Source organism: Anarhichas minor, unplaced genomic scaffold (genome assembly GCF_050575085.1).
Source record: "Anarhichas minor isolate MPS153535 unplaced genomic scaffold, ASM5057508v1 ptg000021l, whole genome shotgun sequence".
NCBI classification, from domain to species: domain Eukaryota; kingdom Metazoa; phylum Chordata; class Actinopteri; order Perciformes; family Anarhichadidae; genus Anarhichas; species Anarhichas minor.
Window position 1 is genome coordinate 9,868,718 of NW_027466467.1, and position 27,468 is coordinate 9,896,185.

General features: G+C 43.9%; 1 protein-coding gene across 6 annotated transcripts; it reads right to left on the reverse strand.

Annotated features, from left to right (window-relative positions):
• Positions 1–47: 47 nt before the first annotated feature.
• On the reverse strand, positions 48–20,591 carry dlgap4b (discs, large (Drosophila) homolog-associated protein 4b). Of its 6 annotated transcripts, none has more exons than XM_076096246.1 (12): positions 19,365–20,591; positions 18,972–19,189; positions 17,077–17,178; positions 16,139–16,289; positions 14,431–14,686; positions 13,909–14,061; positions 6,669–7,108; positions 5,982–6,070; positions 4,642–5,129; positions 3,482–3,573; positions 1,269–1,439; positions 48–415 (listed from the first exon to the last, which is right to left on the reverse strand). In XM_076096246.1, the coding sequence occupies exons 1-12, from the start codon at positions 20,574–20,576 to the stop codon at positions 173–175; spliced, it is 3,615 nt and encodes a 1,204-aa protein (XP_075952361.1). In that variant the 5' UTR covers positions 20,577–20,591; the 3' UTR covers positions 48–172. The 6 variants fall into 6 exon arrangements, with proteins under 6 accessions (XP_075952361.1, XP_075952357.1, XP_075952360.1 ...); XM_076096242.1 differs by having other exon boundaries at positions 17,077–17,175; positions 19,365–20,576; XM_076096245.1 differs by lacking the exons at positions 13,909–14,061; positions 17,077–17,178 and adding an exon at positions 15,011–15,021 and having other exon boundaries at positions 16,108–16,289; positions 19,365–20,576.
• Between the last annotated feature and the right edge of the window lie 6,877 nt (positions 20,592–27,468).

Here is a 27,468-nt window from a genome sequence, read left to right on the forward strand (position 1 = left end):
CACCCCCCCACCCCAATCTGATCTCTCCCCCCCCCCCATTCCCCCAACTTCCAGCCATCTTTACTCAGAGTAGCTCATTTGCATTGCAAAAGATTTCCACTCCTTTCTCCAGGTATTTCAGCGACACTTATCTGTCCTTTGATCCGACCCTAGTTCCTTCCTTCTCACTGTCTCAGAGGCGGGTCTGGGCCTCGGGGACATAGATTTCGATGCTGTCCGCGCTCTCTGTGGCGGAGTTCTGGCGAAACGAGGCGGCCTTCTTAGCAGCCAGGAGACGCTTGCGAGCCTCGTGTCTCTGCTTCTCTGCTGAGGCCGAAGAGGAGCTGGACGAGGAGTCGGCGCTCTTCTCGCGGCCCAGCGATGGCCGTCCCTTACCGGGCTTCTTTGACGCCGGAGCGGCCTCCTTCTCCTCGTCCTGTAGCGTGCAGCGGTGAAACATGACAGACAGGAAGGAGGAGAAAGGACAGATACAGGACAGTGAGAGAATGTACGATGCAAACTGTCTTCAGGAGGTTTTGGTCATCTAGACAGGTTTGGCAGACAGGACTTTGACAAAGACATTTTGACAATGCCGATTGTATTCGTTAAAGCTTGAAACAACATTTCGTGGCTTTAGGTGTTAAACAGACAAACACTGACAGGTAGACAACTGGTAAAAGCAGGCAAACATTTATACGACAATTTTTGTAGACAACAAATGGTAACATGAATTGATGGCCACATTGGAGCCAACTTAAAGGACAATAAAGTGATCACAAGACACACACATAAAGCAAGAGCACCTCAGCCACAGAACCATAAACTTGAAACACACACACGAACAAATATATAAAGACAAACCACAGATCAGAAAGAGAGAGAGAGAGAGAGAAACAATGACAGACACGCTTACACAAGCAGAGACATCTAAACAGAGCGACAGCAAAAGCAAGACTGCATTCTGTCACATGAGCCAGTGATTCTTAGCCATGCTCCACTGCAACCAGCAGCGCAGTAAGTGACGCATGCATGCTCAAAGCAGGGCTTCACATTTAAAAACACACCAACGACAGCCCTCTTTGAGATGATTTGTCTTCCATGCATGCCTAAAGGGATCCATCTGACCCCTTTGTATTGGACAGGGAGGCTCTGTTAAGAGTTCATCCCACGCAGAGAAAAAAAAAAAAAAAAAGAGTGGGAGAAATGGTGGTGGTGGTGGGAGGAGAGAGGCCGGTTTCGGCGGCTTTCCTACCCCAGCCAGGGCACTGGGCAGCAGGGGTGGGAAGTACCTTCCACTCAGGGGGCGACCGGGCAGCCGCAGACGGCACGGGCTGCCAGTCATTGGACTTGAGATGGTAGAGCTCATCAAACTTGAGGCTGATGTCCTCGATGGAGAGCTGCAGCAGGTCCCAGAAACCTGCCAGGTCCTGGGCTGTGGGCCGCGGGTTGGCATTCACATTCTGACCGAGAGAGGGAGACGGGAGGGAAAATGAAAGAACAAACAATGAATGATGAGGAGGGAGGACACGGTCAATGTTGGAGTGTGGAATGTATGATGCCTTATCTTTGGAACTGAAATGTAAAAATGCCCATGGAGTTGTACTCAGCTCTTTCCATTTGTTGGGTTTGGTGGAAGTCGTCATTTTTGTTCAGCTGTGAATAAACTAGTCAGAGCCCATTACCCCACTACACGTCTATTTTACACCTTGTTATGGGCTACCACGTGTTGCTCCTCTTTCAGTGTGCATACTGAACTGCTGTGAAAAGGACATTCAAGCTCACAGGCTTCTGACAAGTCAGCTTTCAAATGGATGTTTGGCCTTGAAGAAGCAAACAAAACAAAGACACGACTGAGTCTACTTTCAATGCATCCACTGTGATCAGCGGTAGAGATGGATCAAGTCAAAAAAATATCAAAAATAAATTCTACTCAACTATATTTAAGAAGATTTGGCAAGTAAAAACTAGGCTGTTTTCCTAAAAATCAGGGCTGTGGGTGGGGTACCTGTGGGTGAGCTTTTTTGGGTCACGATCAACAAAACCATCCATCCAAGCTCATGGTGGTCCTGGTTATAAAATAGTATTATTACACATCTTCACATCCATTCTGCTAATGCAACTTAAGCAGCTGATGCTATATGAAGAGTTAGGTGCCACTACAGACAGAGAGGCCAAGAGAGAGAGAGAGAGAGAGAGAGAGAGAGAGATTGTGTTTCCTGGTCGGGGCATCACATCCCCAGACCATTACTGTACTCCACCTCTGCATCACTAAACACACTGCTCGTCAACAAGTGTTGCTCTTTCCATATTCATCACTAGAGGGAGACATTTCACAACTAAATTCTTTTGAAAAGTTGATCTCAAGACAAAATTAAAAGATCACAACTGAGCGTTGTCTCTTTTAGTAAGATAAAATACGAGAAATGTTTCAACATAGACAAGTAAAATAAGCCTACATGTTGAGCCGGAGTAATACAAAAAGGGGGCATTACATTTATGATAATGTCAACAAAAAGAAATGATCCAGTGTCGCATTAAGATTAAAAAGTAACAAGAGATCAAACCCCTCGCTTGCTTCCAAACAGCTGCTGTTTATCGTTTGCACAAAGCGCAGATTGGCAAACGTATGAAGGATATCCTGTTCCTACTTCTGTTCCCCTGACACAGTTGGAGTCTGTAATGCTCCAGGCAGACTGGCTTTTGTTTGTGCGCGCTCCACACTATTCTTCATATTCACGATGCTGCATTCACTGCTGGGATGTCCTGACGTTTTAGGCAAAACACACTTGCTGTGTTGCTGTCATGCTAAAAGGACCTGTCAAGTTCCGGAAACAGAAAATAAATGATTGCTCATGATTACGTTCCTAACTGATTGAATGTGCAAAGCTGCAAGGCAGACGATATGCCTAGAAGCTTCTCTGGACAGATACCCAATTTCCCCTGTGCAAAATATTAATATAAGATGTTTAGTTAGCCGAGCCCTGACACATTGACAGGCTACATGTCTGTATTAGGTCGTTTTGTTACCTATGGTTACAGATCTATTTAGAAATGTTTCTGTCTTTCGTCATGATGACATAATGAAAGACATTTTCCAGCCATGATCATCTGGCCAATATTTGGTTCATATGAACCAACAGTTATTTTAAAAAACAGTTAATTAATTTGAAATGCTACGGTGTAGAAAGTCATTGCCAATAAAACACGTCAACAGAGAGGAATGGATTATTGGCTTATTATAAGCTCCTTGTCTTTTGTGCTGGTGGGCCACCATGCCTTATTCTGTGTAGGCCTAATATGTTGTGATCGTGGCTGTTCCCAGATTAGTCCGTTTTTTTTATTTGTGAGAACGCTTGTACGTGTATCGTGGCAAGCATGTCTTAAAGAGGACAGAATAACAAAAATATGACATTAGGTTTGGTTAAATAAAAACGCGTGGGTCTCAGTTTCATGCCCCTGCAGACCTGTAGAGTGGAAGGTCCCAGGAAGGCTAGAGACATACCACGTTTTGGTTACACAGTCCCCGAAACTGCTGGAACTTCTGGGCCATTAGGAGCTGGGCACTTCCGACTGCACTGCGAACCTTCCCCAGCACTGAAGAGAGAACAGAAAGCAACACAAATTCATTTGTATTCAACTTCCAAACACATGCATTTGTGACAATTATTCTAATAATTGTTTGTCTCAGAAGCATCCTGTTAATCAAGCTATGGATGACACAGAAACCCAGTCTTTTCTGCTATAGTGGAGGACACACCAAGACCAGCCTATACCAGACCAGCCCGCACAAAATTAGGACTACGCGCACGCACACACACACACACACACACACACACACACACACACACACACACACACACACACACACACACACACACACACACACACACACACACACACACACACACACACACACACACACACACACACACACACACACACACACACACACACACACACACACACACACACACACACACACACACAACGGTTTGTTTGTTTATGTGTACAGTGTGTATTTGTGCGAGTGTGTGTGCTCACTTGCTGATGTTGGAGCACTGATCTAATCTGGAGGTTTAATCAGTTCCAGAGTAGATTTGTGTAATTCTGGGGATTACAGGCCTGCTTGTGTGTGGTAACCCCAGGTATTACCGCCTCATCCCCTCCATGCTGAGTATGTCTGATAGAGCGATTGTGACTGAGGCAGAGCCCGATAAAGCACATGGTGAGGTCAGACAGCAGCAGACCTCTGGAAGGAGGCTCAAGACGTGCAGGGTTCATCCAGAGGGCCTGCACATGTTTGACTTCAGCACTGCTTTGACTGTACATCTGGCTTTGTTCTGGGTTTTTTCTGGGCCAAATAACTTTATTTTAATTAAAAAGTAGATGGACATTAATTACGCTAGCCCAAGAGGACACCACAAGAATATTATCAGTTAGATACGGATCATACCCGTAACATATTTGCATGTCTAGCAGCTAAATATTGCATGGTTTGGTATGGGAACAAAAAAAGGATTGGATAGTGCAATGATCCCCACAGTGTGCAAGCTAACCAGAACAACTCACTGCCTCACAATACATCCTCGCCTGGCATTGTAAACTTGGAGGCAGTACGACAAAAACACCTGGGTTTGGTGAAGAGTACCCGGTCAGCCTTACCCTCCTCTGAGAGCTGGTTGTCTTTGGTCTCCTGCTCCATCTGCTGGCACCAGCCTTCCATGCGTCCCGTCTCGGCCTGCAGCAGCTTCAGGAACCAGTGGCCGTCTCTCCGACACAGCGTTCCCCCACCCCCGCTCTGGGGAACGCTGCTGTTACTCACATTCCCACTCTCCAGCCAAGGGTCCGGAGGCGGTAGAGACGAGGGGTCCAGCGCCGGGTCTAGACTTTCTGAGAAGGAGGAGGAGCTACTTCGCGTGGTAGAGCGATTGAGGAACTGCCTGGGCGGCGGAGGTGAAGCGATGTCACAGGTAGCGTCTCCGTTGTCTAGATAGTCATGTCCGGGAGGGGAGCTCATGGCTTGGATGGCACTGTTGACCATGACTTTCTTCTCAAATTGTTTGGCATTATTGGTATAAGAGATGACAGGGAAGTCTTGTGTGTCTGAGTCGGTTTCTTGTTTTGAGGCCATGCTACTGGAGCGACTGAGCCTGAAACAAAGAGTGAGACTCACCGTTACACACGGGCCTTTCAATTTAAACACTTTTGCCAATTTAGTTGTTGTTTTTTGTCCACTGTTATATCCAATAACAGATATTGGATATTGGATTGCTGGTCAATACAGATATAAATAAACAGGATCGATCAGATGCTGGCCTTTGATAATAGTGCACTCGGACTGGTTTCAACTGATCTCTCGTCAGCGGGAGTCTAGGTTCTTGTTTTCATATCACAAAAGGAAAGAACAGGCTGAACATTACTTCCATTTCTTGTCTGGAAATGCTGAGAAGTTACAATTAACTCCGAAGATGAAATATTATGAGGGCCCGACTGAAGGGTTTTAAAGAAATATCAGAGGAGGACTGGGAAAGCAGCTGAGGGAATGTCACAGCACAAAATGTGTGCACAACATTGATAAAAGCACAAGGAAGGAAAAACATATCACAGAGGAACTCTTGTTTAGCTGGTTAAGTTGATACAATATCTGTCAGGACTCAGAACAGCTGCTAGATACCAGACACTAAATGCACTGCAGCATGCAAAACCAATAAATACAGGAGGCCAGAGGAACTTCCTGGCATTCAAATCGTCAAAAGCACAGAATGCAAATAAGACGGCAGTAACTTAGAAACGCATCTCAAATATACAATAAGCAGAGACAAGTTTAAACAGTAACAACTCATGCCAGGAATCCATCTTAACACCACCAATACAACGCACAGATAAAACCACGTTGTTTTCACATTTACAAAGCTTCTGTAGAGAGAAGGAATAGTCAGACCAGTGTGTGTGGCTATAATGTAAATTCCTCACGTTGTTACAAGGACAGGAAGAGGACTTACTGCCACCCGTCCTCCACCTGTACTCCAATTGACTGAAATTTGGCCAATGGCGGGGTCTCCTCTCGTGGAACTTCCTGAATACAGTCAACCTGAGAACAAGTAAAGAGTGGAATGTAAAAAAAAAAAACATAATCCCCGACTCGAGAATCTTGGCACGAATGATTTCACAGGCCTTTAATTCCAGCTAGTGTAAGTACAGTTGCGCAGGGTTTTTAATTTTCCAGGTGATAAACCAAATCACCAGAAGAACAATTTGGAGAAAATCTGTATAATTTTGTGCTTGGTTTTCAATTAAAAAGTGTCACGATTAATGGTTCCCCTGCCTGAGTTCTGTTAATGTGCAGGGTCTGCAAAAATGAAGAAGAGGTTCTGTTATTTCAATACATACAGAACAGAAGAGTTATGCTTTAGGAGGATCACAAATAGGAATTTTGTAAAAACAGTACAGCCAGCTCTAATGATAGAGGGACGTTCACCCTAATGAGACCTTTTAGCTTGCAAGCACATGTTTTGGCTTGAGGTGACACACTCAGACGGAGCCATACACCACAGACATTACTGCTAAAAAACGTTTTTTCCTGGATTCAAACCAAACAAGCATTGTGGAGCTGTACTCCAGCTGTATCTAGGGCTCTCTGTTGATCCAACGGTACTAGCCCTGGATAGTGCAACAGTCCCATTGCCTACCTGTATGCCAATGGAGGACAGTTTCCGTCTGGGTACTGGTACCCGTTGGGGTTCCTCTGCCACTAGATTCACTTTGTTTAATCCTGATTTCAGGGATTCATGCTGCACTACTGAGTCACTTGTCTCAGTGGAAGCATTGGAGGTGGTGGGTGCGATTGGCTCTCTCTGGATGGCGATGGGCGTGGGGATGATGTGTGGAGGGCGGGTGATACCCCGGGCCAGGCTGTTGGCGCGGGTGCTGTCAAGGCTGTCAGAGGAGTTGCTGTGAGCGTGGCTGGACTGGCTGTTGACCTCCGACCTGCGGTCCTGCTGGTCCAGGTAGTTGTCCTGGGCCGACTCTGTGCTGCTCTGCACCGTCACAGAGATGTAGGGCTTGGAGGTCGTACGGGGCGGCACCGGCGGAGGAGCGGCCTTCTTAGAGGTGGTCATGCATGTGGAGACTGAAGTAGAGAAGAGGGGAAGGGGGAATCAAGAAGAAAAAGACATGAGAAAGAGAGAAAGAAAAGGACGAGGACATTTATGTGCACCACTCCCTAATGCCAGACCACATATACCCTCCAGCTGTAAAAGAGATAATGGAAAGGTACATAACCATAGAAAGAGAAAACACCTGTCTAATGCAGATGTTCAGTCCCATTCTCTCAATGGTTTAATGATACACGTCATCAAAAGGTCCTGAGGAGCCTCCAAAAACGGATGCAATTGGCAAAAGTGCTAAGCTTTGTTAATGTTGGATTATATTACGGCGCTTAGTTTCATGGTCACATGGCAGCCTGTACACAAGGTTAAAAATCTGAAGCTGAGCTCCTTACAGTGTGAATGTGGGCTTACATGATGAAATCCACAGCACTCAACATAAAAAGCAGATTTGCGCAGAACAGACTGAAACATCTCCCTTCACTGCTCCGTCCTCCGCCCGTCCGGCTACGTTATTTCACTACCAGTAGAGCCGCTCGTTCGCTTCTCTCATCCACCAATCAGCCAGTCAGTTGTCTGTGATGAGGTCAATGCTATCCCTTACAGTCTTAAATAGATCAGTGAGAGCAAAAGTAAATGGCCCATCCCATCCGTGAGCAGGATTTCACTCAGTGACATAGACGGTGACTCAGAAGAGATAAAGTTCATGGACGACAAATAAATTATTAAGACTCAAAAGACTCTTCTGTTGCCCATGTGAACGTTCAAACAGTCTCTGATGCCTCTGAGACCACAGAAACCCCCTCATGCTACATACATAGTAAAGGCAGAACCTATAATCTAAACAGGGAACTTTGTTGTAATGCTCTGTGGCTACTACGTGACCCCTTAAACAGACGCTTTATTTGACACCACACAGGAAAAAAACAGTGGAAAGCAGATGTAACCTAAGACTAGAGGCGCACAGAGGGATATTATTACAGCACAAGCTGCTTCATCAGCCTACTATTAAATTATTTTAATATTCATTTAATTTGTGAATGCAGAGTCTGCATTTCCTTGACATTTTTGCTGACAAACATCAGCTTATGGTGCAGTGGGACAGTCAAGGCCTTCATATCCGAATATTAACATCAAGTATGACTCCACCAGATGAAACCGTGGCAGAAGCATTTATAGAGACTATTGTCAGGGATATTGATTCAATTAAATTATTTTCCAATGAAATTACATGTAAAGCTCAGCCATTGTGCACTAAAAGCTGTTAGCCCAAACAGACACAACACAGAATCACCAGATTTGCGATTCTTGCACACGAATCAAACCATCATCAATACTGGCATTTTAATAAATAATCACAATTTCCTGCGGCGACATCCAAAAGGAAACGACTTGACAGCATCTGATGAGGCACAGCATGAAGCAAACATTGTGAATGCCTCGTGTTGCAACAAACAGCCTTTGCAGCAAACATGTGAGCGGCTGAGAAAACACCTCAACAAAAGGGTTGTTGTTTATTGTAATCCGCTTCTTAGCTTCATCTCTAATGTTCATGCAACCTCACCTATCACAGAACTCATACGACCTCCCACAACAACGAGCTGCAGTCAGTCAAACTATTCCAAAGAATTGCATCCGCCTGAACTACATCGCCGGGTCCAAGCTCCACCTACACACACACACACACACACACACACACACACACACACACACACACACACACACACACACACACACACACACACACACACACACACACACACACACACACACACACACACACACACACACACACACACACACACACACACACACACACACACACACACACACACACACCTTATTGTAAATTATAAGCTGACAATACGAACATCACTCGCTCACTGTGATGATTTAAATTGTTGGAACACACCCTCAGCTCCCCATTTTAAAGATGGAACCCAGTCTGAAAGTCAGATCTGCGGTCCCCGACATCCACAAGATAGATAAATAGATGTGTCAACCACAGCATCTTACTGATATCCAGAGCCGTCATCATTTCAGAACACATCTTGCCCACTCTTGGCAAGTTGAATCCACTCTCACAAAGCTATTTTTGGAGACCTGCAGTTTAGCATCCGCCATAGCTAAGCGGTAGCCTACATGCACCTATCGCCATGGATTATCCACTGGCCTCTGACCACCATCTTTGCCTAAGGAAAACCTGCTGAGACAGCTTTTTTCACTGTCCATGTTTCCTCTCCTGACAGAGATAGATGTTGGGCAGAATAGGATTGTCGCTGATGCGGCACCAGCTGCACACCTGCATCCCAGTCTGCAGGACTGTCATTTTCACTAACTGGGTGTGAGAGGGCATAGATGTGTGTGTATACACACACATATACTGTATATGTGTGTGTGTGTGTGTGTGTGTGTGTGTGTGTGTGTGTGTGTGTGTGTGTGTGTGTGTGCCCTGCAGTTCTCCAAGCGTCACATCATGCTTTCGTCACTCCGAACAGAATTCACCCTTAAGTCTTAATACCACAGAATCTGCTTGGCTCACCAAAACAAGCCCTAAAATCATAACTGACAGCTGCCTCTGAGATTAGGCAGGAGATAAAGTCGTAGAGCCGGACACAATAAATGGGCCGGGCAAATGTTTTCAGCCGACTTTAGCTCATGACAAATGCCACATATGTCGGCCAATGAGTAACAAGAAACGGCAGTACAGGAATACCAAAGATGATGTACTTTATTTTGGAAACGGTGTTGTCATCACATACAGTAGCTTCCCCACGACGGATTGCCATGGGATTCGGTACAGACATTCATGCCCCCTTCAGGATCATTTGTAACAACTTTGGTTGTCCCCGGACTTCTTGTATACCTCTGTCATCGGGTTAAAATGTACCAATACTTAGTGTATGACTGAACACACCTAGACAATCCAATCATCCTCAGCTGTACTTTGTGTTTGATGCCAATTAGGAAATGTTACTTAAGATTAGGAACATGCTAAACATTATCAGTAGCATTGTCATTTAAAAAAAAGAAAAAAGATTATTTAATGGGCTTTTTTTGGCAGATATTAGATAGAAAAGGGAGAGCGAGAGAGAGAGGGGGGGGGGGGGGGTCAGATTCAAACCCAGTCTGCTCTGGTAAGGACTCAGACCCAATACAAGGTGCGCCCCGTTATTATGTTTTTAAGATTTTTGTGATTATGTTTTTGTGATTCTACTAAGACACAGCATAACAATTGCATGACAACCACACAAGGGATCAAACAGGTTTCAAACAGGTTTTGAGTTTGACCACATCGTTCCACTGAACATACTGTACGATGGCTGTTAGCTACTGGCTATGCCACATCCCAGATCTCAGCTGTGAGTAATTAGTAATTGAATAATGTCCAAAACTAAAAAAATGAAGGTATCAACAGAACTTAAAGTGAAGCCAAGAGATCGTAGCTTAGAGCCACTGTCTGCAGGAGCTGCTAAGTAGAACTAATGGTTGCTCTACAGAAGGGAATTTAACAACAGAGACAAGCAGATGCTTTGTGCCAAAATGTTGGAGTGGAATCTTGAGTGGGCACTGATCACTGCTGTCTTCATGCCATTTGGACAGTGGTTTTGCTGTCCACAGCGAGCCCTGGTTCCAGACGGGATTTTCAAAGGCCGGAAAACAACTGTCGGTTACAGCCGCTAAAAACTGTTTCCAACAACCCCGGGACTGCTTTCCTCTCACCAGTGTAACCAACCCTCTGCACACGAACAACAGATTATATCTTGGCTTAATACTCACACACTTCAGTCAACCCTCTATGAGCTACAACCCACACAGTGATCTCCTCCCCGTTAATAGCATTCTACCACGTTTGCTGTGGAGAGGTAATTAACCAACCACACTGCCCGCAATGACATCGTTGTTTTAGACCCTGAAATTCAAGATCAGGTTTTAAAATATTTTGCCTAATTATTACAGAACGACTACGGTAAATTGTCAGGAATGTTGCAAAGTGGCAACATGTGGTAAGATTATTAACATAGATGAAATGAAAGCATTAAGGGCTTTTAGCCATAATTCAGTTAGCAAACTTGGGTCTGAAATGTTTATCTTTGTTCATGTTAATGGGCCATTCCCTCATTGGTCAGGTTACAGAATGCATCATTTCACTGACGAGCCCTGATCCAATCTCTTCCCCTCTTCCTCATTATGTAATACAGTCCAACATCTCAAACGTTGCGGGGCAGATGAGACACTCAGGATGACAGTTTTGGTCTAGCTTTCTCTAATGTTATAAAGCCTGGTGAACTATTCAACAGCAACAAACTACATTTTAAGCCGATTGGTTTAGGTGGCGCTGCTTTGTGGTCAGTTGGAGCTGGACAAGAACCAGGGACAACAAAAGACAAAGGGTGGCTTGTGATGCTCTATTTAACGGTTTAGTACTGCTTGCCAAAGCCGCCTGCTGCCCGCCAGTCGACCCATCTGTATTGTTTAATCAATTAAACAGTCACAAGACACAGATAACCTTGCCTGAAACTATCCGGGCTCCCTTATGAGCGAAGCCATTATTATCACATTAAAATGTTTTCAACAACAACACAGCTACAAATCCGTACACTCTTTATATTAAATGTGACCTCAAAATGGGATTTTAATCCATGTTGCAAAACACAGGACACCGTGTGGGACCAAAGTGGGGCAGCCCTCAAATAATCCCCCGTGAAAACCAATTTTCCATTTCAGCAACTGAAAAGAAGCAGCTTTTATTAGGTGTAGTAATCGACTGTAGTAATAATAATAATAATAATAATACTACTATAACATCCTCACACAGTTTTAACAGTACCCCACTTATCTGACTCCCATGGTGTAGCATCCCAGAGTGCACACATAGTGGGTACATGCTTTTTTTTTTCTGGCATCAGCAACACATCACTTTGTACTGAACACATGGGACACTCGATAATAAATAAAGTAAAGAGTGCATCAGACAGCAGCACTGGAAGTATGAGAGATCATAAAAACATGTCAACGATGGAGGCAGTTGTGGAGACAGACAGACAGATATTACTCTCAGAGATTGCAGATATCAAACTGATGATAGATGACTCTCCTCATATCCTGCACACTTTTTTTTTTTAGCTTTGCTTAATGGTCGAAATGTGCATGCATCTGGAGCTAGTAGTCTACTTGTCGTTTGTAACGGGAAAACACACTGTGCACAACACAATTAACGTTGAACTCTATAACAATAACGGTTAAAAAATACTTACCCTGCTGTCGGGCACAGTAACAAGTTTACAGCAGTGAAGAGTGAAGACTAATTATTTACCGGGCGCCTGTAACCGGAGCTGACATCCACCGCCTCTTGTCCAGGCTGTGGAGTTGAAACGCCGGCTTTCGTTGCCTTTGTTTGTGTCGCTGAGCCCGAAGGAGGCGTGGTGGCGTGTCTACTGATGCCTCCAGGGCCGCCTTGGACATTCGAGCTCCACGGTCTGACTATTTTACTTAGAAGTGAGTATGGTGCACTTAAGGTGCTTTTGATGAACTTTTGACGAGGCAATTGAATAACGTGGATACTGTAGGTACTGTAGTACCCACGTAGTATAGTTTTCTCCATGGGGACAGTTTTATTACATGTTGCAAAAAAGCTTCTTTGTTCTTTGATGAATCACAAAGAACCAACAACATTCAGTATTATTCCTGCTTAGGATGAATAATTAGGTGTGTACTACACCACACGGAACAACAATTCAGACTATCCTGTAGATCTCCAGCAATATCAGAATGGAGACTGAAACGTTCTACCATCCTGAAGGCAGCATATCCTCTAAAGTCTATTTGACTATGGGGAAGAGCGCCACGTGGTGGAGACTCCGCGGTAATACTCAACCAAGCAGATGCTCATAATAACCACGTTATTTTATGAACACGGGGTGCAGTCAGTAATAAGTAAGTAAGTAAAATGTATTTATAGAGCGCTTTTCACAAAAAAAGGATCACACACATAAATAACACAATGTGACCATACAGGGGCCAATAATTAAAAACCAAGGGCCGTTTTTAAAACATGAAATGTATTTAAGAAGGCACAATAAACAGTGAAATACACAATAAAAACGTAAAAGCAGACCTAGAGCATGAGTTTTACCCAAACGCAAGTCTAAACAGGTGTGTCTTGAGCTGATTTTTAAACAAATTCACTGAATCAGCAAACCGTAGGGCTGCAGGCAGAGCGTTCCACGGCTTTGGTGCTACTGCATCAAAAGCTGGGTCACCACGGGCCTTAAGGCGAGCGCGTGGGACGGACAGAAAATTTAACAAGTCTGATCTGAGAGCACGGGCTGGTAAATAGGGAAGTAGTTCAGCCACATATGCAGGAGTCTGACAGTGTAGTGCTCTGTAAGTCAGAGTGAGAATTTTAAAGTGGATCCTATATGCTACAGGGAGCCAGTGAAGAGATCTGAGTTATGGGGGTGATGTGAGAATGGACCAATAATATGCTTGATCTTAGGGACAACTTCATCTGGTGCAATAACCACAACCTCCGTCGTGAGTCGTAAACAATCTTCTGCCATCCAGCCCCTAATAGCATTGACACATTCACTATTCCTTTGCTATAGCAAATTCAACATCAAAGTCAAAAGCAGATTGCACAGGGCCTTCTTGTACTGTTAAGTCCTGTAATCAATTTCAATGACAACCAAAGCTCCACTAGCGTCTCTTTATTGATCAAGTTTGTCTTGATAGTGAGTTCTAATTGTTGCTCTTTCTTGTGTAGTACATTGATTTAAAAAAAAGAAGAATTAGGGCAGATGAGCTGGTTAGAATTTATTACCTGTGTGTGGGGGTACGATGCGTTGTCTGTCTGTCCCAAAACGCTGAAGAAAAATTGCAAGCTGTTTCTCCTTTGGGGCTTTGTCCAAGCCAGTGGCTATCAGGTAAGAGCCAAACTGCTCTTTCCATGTCTTCCACTGTGTAGAAAGGTCGTCTAGCATGGGCAAAAGAGGCTGCATTTGAGCTAATATGCTGGGGCGTGCCTGTTGGAGGACTAGTGTCCCACCCAGGATCAAGGCTATGAAGAGCAGTCAAAGTAATGTTATGGGAAATACAAATGAAGCCAATAATTTGGCCCATGTGCCCCTCTGGAATAGGGGTCACAATTGCAAAAAAAATCATTTAAGCTTAAACCAAATAAATAACCAAAACAGATTTGCACTATACATATAGATCACAGTTTTGGTAACACATATCACTGCATCATGGTAAGAACTCCAGGAAACCACTTCATATGGTTTATGAATTCAAATAAATACATTTGCAGCAAATCTATCATTTGTTTTTTCAGCCAGTGACTCACCAGTGCTGGTGCTGTAGCTGCGAACAGTGGTGTCAATAGGAGGCGGTGAGCAGCCTGAGTCTATGGATGCTGTGTCGTCATCTTGGGAACAGCCAGCCTGGATGGCTCTCAGGTAGCTGTGGCTGCGGGATCGGAAGCATGTCGGCATGGGCAAGTCTAGAGGCTCTGGGTTGTCCTGAGAGTGGGAACGGGAATCTCTGAATGTGGACTCGGAGCTGCGGTCCTCATACTGATGACTCATTTCCAGGTCCCGTAGCTGGATAAAAGCAAAAGGGCAAGATTAGCACAGACAGTAGCAGTAGTGTGGCAAGGAGAACAGCCGTGCATGAGTTGGGTCATTTTGAGCCGTTCCCAGCACTGGAGGTGACCACTAACTGTCCAGCTGACTGTTTCTGTAAAGGGCATTCTTCATTTGTGAGACGCATCTGATGGGATGAAATGAAATGGAGCCAAGAGTCAAAAGTTTAAAGGTAACCAGGTACAATGAGGTACAATTAGTGCTAGGTGGTGCAGAGCACAGTGCTCTTCAACCCCTGTGAAACTAGTGTTACTCCTCCACATGCTGGGTTTCTGGATGAGCTGTCATTTCATCTGTGAAATGCATTTTCATTTTTTTGACATTTCTTGCATGGCCAGCTATGTAAGACCTGTCAATTTACAGAATACAAAAGAAATGCCAAGGCTGAGAGGCATCACTTTGAAAAGTGTTCTACAACAACTGCATGCTCTTTCTGAGACTTCTTTTGAAGAGTAAGAACCAGCCCTGCAGATGATGGGTTTGATATTCTGTTCATTGACAGAAAGAGCCCGAGTAGGAGTTAAAAATGTGTTAGAAGCAAAGTTATTATGATGGTTCACTGACTGGTAACAGAGGCATATAAGGGTGCAGGAGAGGCAGCACAAAATAAAATGAAGCAGAGAAGATACACATACACACATTTTGGAGTTATGTTACATTTTGGGTTTGGGTGATTTCCACTTGTTCTGATTAAGCTCCCTGTTCTGAATTCATTTTTGTTTTGGAAAACGTTCCAAGTTATACAACTTGACCTCAACCAATCTAAATTATAATGCATATTAAATGTTTCGGCACGCTGCTGTGCATGCAAATCCAAACAATACATTCCTATATTGGACACATTTGTTGTAATGTGGTGGCCTTTCAAGAGATTGGATGTAAATCCCATACTAATAGCCTGCACTGCCTCATTTGACTAGTTCATTGAAAAAGATCAGAGACACTCCGCGTAGTTGTTCATCATCTTAGTGACCTTGTCAGTGGGAGGCTAATAGCTCTTATGCGAGTGGATAAATTAGACTTAAAACTACCAATTTCATTAATTTGTACGAGATACATTTGGAAAATAGGGATTCTGTGTTCAGAGGAAGCCCATTTTATTACTGTCATTCAAGCTTTATCTGTGAAAATGCAAATTATTCTACGGAAATACGTGTTAGTAGCTCAAGGCAGACAAAGGGGTCTTTGAAACTGACTGTTGATTTGAAAGTAGAGAGTTTGCTTGGAGCCAAGACATGCACATTTCGAGCAAGTACAAATCTATTCTCAACTCATTAGAAACATATCTGCTGAACTAATGAGAGTAAAAGAGAGGCACAAACAGACAGAGAGCAACAGATTTAGTATTTAGCCTCTTGACAGCTCACATCTAATGCAACCCCTGTCTGTCCTGTCCAGGCAAGCACTGACCTGTCCTAAGCAGCTACGTCTGCCCAAGGTGCTGCAGGCCTGGCTGAAGTCATCGTCATCCCAGTGTGGCGAAGATGAGACGGTACCCTCGATGCAGTCTAGGTTGTCCAGGCTGCGATTATTGGAGAGCTCTCTGAGAGATGGAAGACAGCTAGGAAGAGGGGTAAGGTGAGAGGTAAGACAAGACAAAGGAGATGTGTTACGGATATGAAATATAAGGAGGAAAATGAAACGCGATGTCAGGAGTGCATGAGGACACGTCCAGGGAAAAGACAGTTGATGACAGGGAGGCAGAAGGGAAACATGGATCGGGGGAGAAAATGAATGATCAGCAAAACCAAAAAATTGAAAGAGAGATAAAAGGAGGATAAGGTTGTCATTCAAGTTACCCCCTTTCATTTCCACTTTCATTTATGAGTCATCGTGAATCCAAATCCTAAATCTGTTTCAATTTCATCTCATTTTGGCATCCGTCATTGTAGCCTCTGGGCATGCAAAGCCAGGGATTTTCAGGCGACGTATGTATACAGCCCTCTGTGCCATCATGGTGCCAAAGACAAAGAACAGGTTTTAAGTTTAATCAAACTGCAGCTCTAAAGTCACATTATTTACATATTCCTTGTTGGCACACAGTGATAGTAACATGACAGTAAGCTGCCATGACATGGTGTATGGACACTGATGTCCCCTCATTCCCCCATTGGAATAGAGTCACACTCAGCTACTTTTCTGCTAAAAGCACCGGGCAGATGGTATTTACAAGCTTAAGGGAGGTTGGCAGTTGTTAGCAGCAGGGCATGAATTGGCATTTGGAGTTGCCACTGACTTTACAGGCATCTGAGGGGGGCAGTGCAAAGCCATTGGTTGTAAGTGATCCAATGAGACAAAAGCGTTTTGCACCACGCTCCTGAGACGTGGCTTACAGACCTATCACTGACCTGCTCATCGACCTGCCCAGCTGGTGCAGAGAGGACACACTGTGGAGGGGAGACCACAGGGCATCCAGCTCCCCCTGCAAAGAGGTGTAATCCAGGGTTCTGCTGCTCAAGCCAATCAGGGTGGAGCAGAGCGAAAGAGAGTGGGGGTTGGGTGGTCAGGGATCGGCAGGGGGAGTAGGGTTAGTCATTCAAGCACGCTTTAGGGAAGAATAAATCCTTCATTTTCTAAACATAGACTTTAAACGGACTTGAAATCTTTTTATGTAAGTTGAGGTGAGGATGTCAGGTCGGCCTGTGGTTGGGTTTCTCAGGATGATGCCTTCTTGTTTCGGGCGAATGAAATCTTACATCAATACTCCTTTGATCCAACCAGAAATGCGGCCGCTGTTAAAGTGTTTGCATATAGTGCGGCACTGACATTTTGACACTGCAACCTCCAAACTTGAGGACCACACTGAAAACAAAAACAAGAGCTGCTTCATAGAAGGTATTGTCACAAAGATATTGTCTTGAAGTTTTCAATCTCTGGAGTTACCTTGGTGAATACCAAAAGTCGATTATAATATACACGTGTGCTGATGAAAATTGAAAGCATACCTCAATTCACTTATGCTGACTATAAAATAAATAAATCTAAAAACATATCCAAAATATTGTTGAGTATGCCAAAGCATGACAATCTATGGCAGTAGGCAACAATGTATTGAATAATACGTTTTAAAAAGGTTTTATTTTATATCTTATTTTGATAGACATTCCTTAAATTTCTTCAGCAAACCCCTGCAGACAGTTATTTCAAATAGAAACAATTTCTATTAGACAGCAGATGGAACTGCTGACAAAACCTTTTGTAACTTCAGGGCGTCGTGATTGTTCCTCGACGTTACAAAACATGACAGTTCTGTCTCGTTTACATTTGCTCAACATTGCCTTAGATGCAAATCAAAAGAATGTGAATGCATTTTCTGTCATTTTCTGGAAAGGCACAGTCAACTCAGCATTGTCCCACTGCGCCTGCATCACATATTGTGCAATATGTCTGCTTCAGAGAGCATGTAATTTAAAGACAAGTGAGGCGCAATGCCAGTCAGTCCGAGAAATGAGGCTGATTTGTGGTGATTTACTGGTTCAGTGGAAACAAATGCCAGCGTCATATTATGTAAACTACACCAATGTTGTCTGTGTCCTCTTAGCTAGACTGGTTCTTTGTGGGTCCAACAATAGGAAGGTAAATCACAGCTGAGGTATGGTAGTAAGGCTGGCATGTGGGGGACAACAGGGAGTGTGACACCACTGAATTCTATGCATGAGTTAGCGCAGCGTGGAGTGTGTGTGTGCTTGTGTGTGCTTGTTGCATGCATTTGTATTTTCCTGCATACTGTCATGGTGAGGCTGGGCGTGGTAGTTTCCTTCCTGTACGTCCGGAAAAGAGTGGCTTATTTATTTTCTTTTGATTGTTGAGAGGGTGTGCTAATCAGTTTTTACAACTGTGTTCTTAAAAGTCAACACTTTTTATAGCCACAAAATTTAAAGGCCAAAACAGTATCTTTTAATCCAAGTACAGTATATCTCAAACAAAATATAAAGGCTTTAAGATATACATAAAACAATTAAGCATTTGCATATTTCTTAACTGATTTTATTGATTTTAAGAAATTTCTTAACGTTTTTCTTACAAAATGTACTAAGGTAAAAAGACTTTTAATGGCATCAGATAACATTAATAGGTCCGATTCACAACTGTCTCATGTTAGTCTTTTTTCTTAACAGACCTGTACCCTGCTGATAGCGGGTTGCAATCTGGTGTTGAACATGAGGTTGTCTTCCTTGCTGCTGAATTTGAATATGTACTGCATTAATAAAGCACAGCTCTGTGTCTCAGTCTGTTGTCTTACTTGCGTGGGGGTAGCTGGTCGCTCAGAGACTGCTGCGTAGCCCTGAGGTAGCTCTGGCGACGAGCGGCGGATTTTGGCGAGGGTTTGGGGCTTCCCTCCGAGTCGTCGCTGTCTTCCATGTCTCCCATGGCCTTCACGTAGCTACCACTGCGCATCCGCCGACATGGGATTTCATTGGCACCTCCGCTGCGGCCTAATGTGCTACTCCAATCATCACCCTACAGACAGCATCAAGTGGATAAAATGTGTCTTTAACAATCAATGTCAGCCCTTTATCACTGTATTATAGCTCTTGATAGTTAGCATAGCTTGATATTTGTCAACCTACATGTAAAAAGTAAATCTGTAAATACAACTTTTATCAAGCACTACATTCACTTCAAGCCTACTCACCCTTCGTCCAACCTGCAGGTAGTTGCAAGGTAGTTCAGGTTGGCAGGATTTGGACTTGAGCATGGATCTGTCCAGAGTAGCTGAGCCCTTCTGGATCACCGGTCTCAGCTGGCCCATGGTCAGTGCGGACCAGGACCCTCCTTTCATATAGTCATTATCATTTATCACCATTCTTCCCGCTCCACCTAGTCCACGACCTCCTCCACCCACAGGCCCAGCAAGTGCCTGATACTTCATGTCATTGCTGCTTTTGGAGGAGCTGATAGTGTTGTAGCCACTTTGGATGTATCTGGTCTGCGCCCCCTGACTGTCATGGCCAGTTGGATGCCCCAGAGTCATCATGGCCATGGTGTTATGGTAGCTGCTCAAATCGCTGCTGTCCAAATCGTCTGAGCTCCAATAGCCTGACATGTTGGAGCGTGGTCGTCGCTTGGCAGTCGTCTCTGATTTTGTACCCCGATCTTTACTTTTGGATCTGCGATTCTGCTTTCCTCCATCTTCAGTGCCAGACGAGCCTCCACCACTGCCAGTGGAGCGTCCATTGAAATTTCCTTTCATGTTTTGGCTTTCCAGTGACTGGGACTTAGCAAAGAGTTTCTGCACTGAATGCAGCATGTAACGGATCCGGCCAGGACTGTCTGTGTGCTGCTTTGCAGCAGCAACAGCAGACGTTCGATGAAACTGCAACGTGCTGAATCCGTCACGGCCTCCAGGTAGCTGCTTATCAAACTCCAGCAGACTGGATGGTGCCTGGTTCTTGGTCATATGATGTGATATAGTTGCTGAGCCACTCGTAATCATAGGTGCCCTGCCATGCCCTGCCACACCCATGCCCATGCCCATACCTGTTCCCATGCCCATGCCCATGGACATGGACGTTCCCATGGTCCCTGTACTTATCCCCCCGATGCTGTCTCCAGGTGGGGAGAAGTCAGACTGGTCGTAGGAGTTGTAGTGAATCCTGGGGAAGGTGCTGCTGTTGGACAGCTGGTTGTTGAGGGGCAGCATGCAGTCTGGTGGAAGGGAGCCTGGGTTGGCTGAAGGATAGAGATGGGGGTCCATGGTGCCATAGTGGTCCATTGTCGGGCTCAGCAGGTATTGGCTGCGTGGGAGCGTGCTGGTCTTCTGAGAGTAGAGGGCCTCTGGACGGCCGGAGGAAGGTTCACAGGAATCAGACAGATGTCTGTTACGGTTGGTACCCAACCCTTTCATGGTGGCGAGGAGGTCCGACCTTCTAGAAGACCCCCAGGCCAAATAGAGATGACTGATTACCTTGAAGGTGATTCCTAGAGGATAGAAAGACACACGAGAGACGGAAGAGGTTTAATGTAGAGCTGGTTAATACAGGACACAGACATTCAGATTCAGACTCAGCCACAGAAACACGCCCACGTATGTGCTAGCTGTAAGGGAAACACTGTGCAGCGAATGAGCCAGCTTTCCATTGCCTCCCACAGAGAACATCACTGTTAAAATGCTGGAAGTGAATGGAAAAACAACGTGTGGAACAATGACGAGCAATAGCCAGGGGGCTAGGGCATACATTATGAGAAAAAGAACAATTGCTGGCAGTCATCTGCAACTCCAGACACCTCCGCAGCTATGTGGGGCTACAGTGTATGCCAGCAGTCAGTAAACAAATATCTGCTCTTTTCGGTCTAATCACATTCAGAAAAAGAAAACGAATCCACACAGCACAAACATTTCCATTCATGTGGATTAATTAAAAATGAAACGTTGTGTTGGTCTAGCATTGGATATTGAACCGTTTGCCCTTTAAAGAAAGCCTCAATAATAGACCTGCTGCCTCTCAGCACATCCTACAGGTTAGCTGTGATACAGAACAACCTAATCTCTGGGAGAACCCTTTCTTTCAGCTAGTAGCTCTTTCTCTGCCCATTATTCCATCTGTTTATCTCTCTCTCTCTCTTCCTCCCACCTCTAGTGGGTATCCCTGGCACTGGTCACTGAGCTCCCGTCCTATCTTTGCATGGCGAGCCAAGGACGGCGGGGCAGACTGTCATAGTGAAACCAGTAAAGAGGATTTGAGTTGCAGGAGTTGGCGGCTACACCTCTTTGTCCTATGAGTCAAGCTGTGCCAATGCCCTGCCTGGCAAGGCGGCAATGATGGTCCTTCAGGCATGGAAAACGAAAGCGAATGTGATAGAGATTATTATAGTATTCATGCATTGACAGGTATATTTATGAGTGGCTCCTTATCCAGTGTGGAATAATCACCAACAGAAAAACAAATGTGTCTGTAAAAGAATGCTGGGGAGCATTCAAACAGAGTTGGTCTTATGCTTACATTTTGAGCAAAAAGATCACTATTCCTTAATATGAATAAATTAAGTATAGCAATATTTGTTTTTTTAATCATTCTGGACTAAAGGAGCCCTGCATGTCGAGGCAGATACCATTATTGAAAACAGTATGGGTGCTCCTTTCTTATCTCTGTTGGTGTAGTTCAGTGAATGCAGTTTAAAAGATTATTGTTCTGCTTCGGGTCTACAGGTTTGAAAAACGCAGACTTTCCCGAATCCATTTGTCATTTAGTATTGGCAGCTGCAGCTGAATGTTTAAATCAGCCCTTATAACTCAAAATATCTAATATTCAAATGTCTAATATTCAAATCATTCCTTGCCATCCCATCAAATTCCTCTCCAAGATCGATAAATACTAGTTTATAGTGTGTATAGCGACAGAGCATGGAGGATGTTAGATTTAGATTGAAAGATGAACGATGCATCTAGTCATTGGAGCCCCTGCAGAGTTCCAGCAAATGTGAAGAAAACTAACAGAGTGGTTAAAAACTCAATTTCATCCTCAGCACGGTACATTTATTCTTAATTTATCGAGAGGAAGTCAGCCAGGCTGGCCAACGACATCTTGAATTCAATCATTTTTCAGCTGCTTCGCACAACTGCAGACTTGCACTGTTTGCTGTGAGGTGTCCCGTCGGCCGGCAGTCGAACCATGACTTCACCGCCTTGACGCTGGCCAAGTGCTCTTATTGTATGGACTCTTATTGCAAACATACCAGAAAGATTAAAAGCACAATGCGAGTTGTTGTGATTGTTTCAGAGAAGGCACTGAAATGAATTGTGTGACCTTGCCTTTACATAATACTGTACGTGCACACACATATTACTTTAAAGCACTTCTAGCAATTAGCTATTTGCAAAAAAAAAAAAAAAAAACCTCCATATAAATTATAAGCCTGGCTTTCATGCCACCATTATTAGCATGCTTCAGGCACAGACTCATTTAGTGTCATTAACAGAGCCTCTCTGAGTGCCATCTCTGCTGATAGGGTCAAATCCTCTAAATCCTTTTACACCACATTAACTAACTGCCTCATATCCCGCTGCGACACGCCACTCAGCTGAGCTTAGCGTACCCTCCTCAATGTGTCAACCAGCACGCCTCGAAATGACAGTGATAGCTGCATTATTAATGCAGGCGGGATTGTAAACTGTACCCTGCCAGTCAAAAGTTTTGAACACTTTAGCACATTCACAAAATATTAGCGTTTTTTTTGGTAAATGCTCAATAATTGTAGGTAACTATACTAAACACAAGTAAGATACAAGTAAAAGAGAAATATGTGTCTGTTTTGTATATTAAAGACCATGACCTAGAAATGGCCTGGATCTCAATCCCTCTAATTACAGATTTGTAGCAGAAAAATATATAGCAGACTTGTCTTATAGTTGACATTTTCTATATTATTAAGTGGTTGACCTTTCCAGTGCATAGGCTTTAATAAAGCACTGATTATGAGCTGATTAAGATACTAAGTCATAGGTCATTAAAGGCATACTCAGCGATTACCAGCCGTGACAGTATGCGACATGGTTATCACTGAATATACAAAATGTGGTCCTGGAGAAACCTACTGCAGCGGGAACTACCACAGAGGTGGTTTTGTGTACTTTGCCAGGTGTTAATGTCTGTCTGTCAGTGGACTGATTGTTTCACCGCGATAGCATCCCAACCGTGCAAGATGCAGTTCAACTTTAAGGCTGTGTAGTTGAGATCAAAATGAAGGCCAAGTTCAAAGATGGGTGTGGTCCCAGTTGTTGCAGGTAATACAGTTTTCATTAAGCCTGCCAGCATATATGCATCTTTTATAACCACTAATTTTACTAGATTTGATACCAACCTACCACAGTATCACTGCAAAGTTTTAATAATAGAGGTCAAGAGACATTTTGACCCATACGTGAAGCTTCAAGTAATTCAGGTGAAGCCTCTGCATTCACTAGCCTGGAGAGACAAGTGCATCTCAGCCTGTGTGTACAGTGCTCATAGACAATAGTGCAAACAAGAATGTTAATGTGTCTGTGTTTGGGTGTGTTTTACACGCTGCTTAGAGCGTCTGGTGGTAGCAGCTCCCTGCCTTGTGCACTGGGGGAGCTGCCATCTGCTCTTCAAGTGGGAAAAGGGGTGTTTGGCACCGTCTCCAATTCATGACCTTACTCGTTCTCTCAGCCACCGCTACCTCAGAGCCACAGGCAGTTCACGCTACTGACCAGAAGAGGGCGATAATACACGCGTTGCATCGCTCTCTGACGTTTTCATACAGCGTGTGGGGATGTTGCGAGGATTTATTTGTCAGTCCCAGAGTCTGACAGAAAGCATTGGAGATGTGATGAAAAGGTCTGTCTGGATGTCAAGTAATGTTTCCCAGAACCATACCTGAAACTATGTTGACAATTTTGTTCTTCATGATGCTCATGAATCAGAGAGTGACAACATATTTCCAGCCTGAAATTCTTCCTAAATGTGATTTTTTTTTACATGAATGAAAAATATACTTAGCTTTATTGTATTGTATAAGCCTATCATGTACATATATATTTAATGCAAAGTCCTAATTGAAAAAGTAACTACTTCCTGCTGCTATCAAATACATGTAGTGAAGTAAAAAGTACAATATTTCTCTCTGAAACATGGAGTAGAAGTAAAGTAGTAGCATGAAATAGAAATACTCAAGTAAAGTACAACTATTAAGTAAAGTGCATACTTAAAGTTATTGTGAGGAACTTTGAACTGGTTATGAAACAGTCTCAATTTTATACTGATGGCTCTGTGTGACCTACATAAGTAAACGAGACCATCAGCGAATAGATTGGCTATTTCTATTTAGTCATTCCTAATGCTTGTCATCGGTGCCACTGACAATCAGATTATATGATACAGGTTCACCAGGTCTACTGAGCGGAGCAGACTGTCAGACCCTGCTGCAGTAACATGAGAGGTTTTCTGCTGGGAAAGGGAATCTGGTGCTCGGAAACTACCACCTTCGTTCACAGGGAGCGCCAAAATCAACACAAAAGGAGAGTTCCCTGTAGTAGCTTTAAATACAGCACATAGCTTCTGTCCACCACTGCTAATTGGTGCTGGTACAGAGGAACAGGTGTTTGAGAGGGTTTAAAGGAATTAAACAAAATAGGAGGAAGAAATATAAAGTACTGGGATCAATTTTTGATTCTCAAAAAATGAAATTGGGTGAACTCTAATGGGGACTGTCACATCTAATATATAGTACTTCATCATCCTGTCAGTCTTTAAACAGTCACACGTCGCTCTTTTTGCCTTCTGTGAAGGACCTGTCTTAATATTTAACTGTTAAAAAAACTCACTGAATGAAGATTTCATCCATTTCAATTACAACAATATTAGCCAGTTAACACATTTCCTGCCATGAAATAGTTCCCCAAACAAATGGACTTCCTCTCTCCAAGACAGGGTGAGAATTCTTCCATCCAATATTTTCATTAACAGAGAGAGAAGCTCTGCCATCCTGGAAACAGTAAAACTGATGGCTGTACTGTATCAAAACGCCTCTGGGTTGTCTGTGCTGAAGCGCTTGAGATGCCAGATTTTTCCGACCGGTTGCCAGCTTCTACATTGGCAAGTCGGTGGGCGGCCAGATTTAGATTAGCGCCCGTGCAAAGGACATCATCCCCTCATCTGAGCAACACTGTACAGAGAGACAGTTTGTCAGAGCACAGCTCAGTCAGTCAGCCCTGAGCCCATCTGCTCCACAGGCTTACAGCACTGCCCTGGACGACAGGGGGCAGCGCTCTGTGTGTGTGTGTGTGTGTGTGTGTGTGTGTTAGTGTGCTGTGTCTAAAGGCAGTGTGTGTTACATGGAACAAGGGGGCAGAATGCTTGCAGGCTGCTGGTGAGGAGGGATGGACAGAAAGATGAGGGGGCAAAAGCTGTGGGGAGAAAGATGTGGGGTTTTGACGGAAGTGGAAATTAAAGCACTGAGACGGCGTGAAAATGAGTACGAGTTGTAAACTGTTCATTGGGGAGAAGGTGAAGAAATAGAAAGATGAGAGACAGAAATTTAGCAAAGTGGGGAGAAACAGCATGAAGGAGGAAGAGCGAGAGCGGTTAATGTCAAGAGAGTTCAGTTTGTATGTACTGGAAGTTTTCAGCTGAAGAGCGGTAATCAGACGATACTGGAGGAGGAGATGTGTGTCAGCTAGCAGAGTGTTCAATGCATGTGTTTATCCCAGAAAGGGTGTGAGGGTGTAAATTAGTGTGAATATGTGAGGCATATGCGTGTGCAATATAATAATTGACCACGACTGCTTGAGAGATTTGAATTTTCTCTTCGCTTTGTTTTTAAGTTATGAAAGAGGAGAGGTGATTCAATCATTTGCCACTCACTGAAGGCCTCTGAGCGTTTGCGAGCGAAGACACACAAACACTCCCTTGAATGTATGTGTGTCACGCAATTAATAATAAATAGTGTGCATGCGTGCGCACGCATGCCTGTGTGTGAGGCAGGCTAACCTTGTCCTAATTACACTCTATCTATTCCATCAGTGCTGTGCTCTGACCCATTTTCACAGCTATAAATCTACCACTCGCTCCCCTCTGTTGTGATAGATGACCCACTCATTTTAGCCCATCTCTGAAGACTGTGAGCCAGAAAGGAAGTCAGTGAGAGACAGCGGCACCACTTCACTGATTAGGATGGCGATGGAACTTTCCATGTCCTCAAAACTATTCCTGTTTGTACATTAAACGAGTATGGAGTTTTTCAAGATGAGGGAAGCCTAGTATGAAAAAGCACTGAATACATTTAGAAGCTGAACGTGCCACCTGGTAGATCTCGAGAGTGTTTTGAATGAAAGAAAGCAGCTCTTCCTTGCAGTTTACAGAGTATTTATGAATTTCCAGTCCTGATTTTTCATAATATGTTAGCAGTCAAAGAGACTTCAAGGCTGTATATTGACAAGCATCTTTCGTCTCTGAAGACGTCTAAAGCACTGAATTGTAAGCACAGTTTTATAATTGCTATTCTGTCACTGTTCCTGATCTCTAATCTGCCTGGAGGGGAGCAAGTCAAGAGACAAGAGGTCAGGTCTGTAGATACACAAATGCCCAAAAAAGCAGCTTATTTTCAATGATCACCCATTGTATTTTGCTATTAATCTCCACAATATTTACACATAAATAACATGCCCAAAAATACCCAGTGTTTGAGAAACATTATTATTAAGTGTGAGGGCTCAAGGATCCTGCATGCAGCTCAATCTGTGCGTGAACTTTTAAATTCAAAATCAGGTTCTCGATGTGACGGCAGGGATAATAATATCTCCTCTGTATAACATGGAGCTAGAGTGGATTTGACAATAAAACAAGGGAAAGTGAAATCATTTAATCCTAAAGCCATATAGAAAATGTAGCTTATTCTTTTAACCTCCACCTCTAATCTGCGTGGCAGCCATTATCATGGGCCATGCTCCAACATACTGTACATCATCCACTCCCACCTCTGTGACCTCGTCGATGTCCGTCTGTAGATCTGTTGGGTCGGTCTACCTGGAGGTGTGAAGGCAACTGTGTGTCAACACCACCACTTATATCACCGGGCGGAGTTCAAACTAATTTAGATGCACTTGAGAATACGATGCTATTGAACGACTTCAGTCATGGCTATTCAATAGCTGCCATTTTAAATGAGCTTATTCAGTCATTTTAAAAGCAGTAGAACTTTAAAAGAAAGATTTACATACTTATAAATATATGTTAATACAAGACTCAAATACACTTCTGTAGACTAAACGTATTTTTCTT

What these genes read in the sequence shown, in the direction of transcription:
- dlgap4b (XM_076096246.1), bottom strand. Translation starts at nt 20,576, where the DNA reads ATGAAAGGGTTGGGTACCAACCGTAACAGACATCTGTCTGATTCCTGT. An exon ending in ACCTGCAGGTTGGACGAAGG is followed by an intron (nt 19,190 to 19,364) that starts GTGAGTAGGCTT and finishes TGCTGTCTGTAG; the next exon opens with GGTGATGATTGGAGTAGCAC. An exon ending in CAGCTACAGCACCAGCACTG is followed by an intron (nt 14,062 to 14,430) that starts GTGAGTCACTGG and finishes TGCCCATGCTAG; the next exon opens with ACGACCTTTCTACACAGTGG.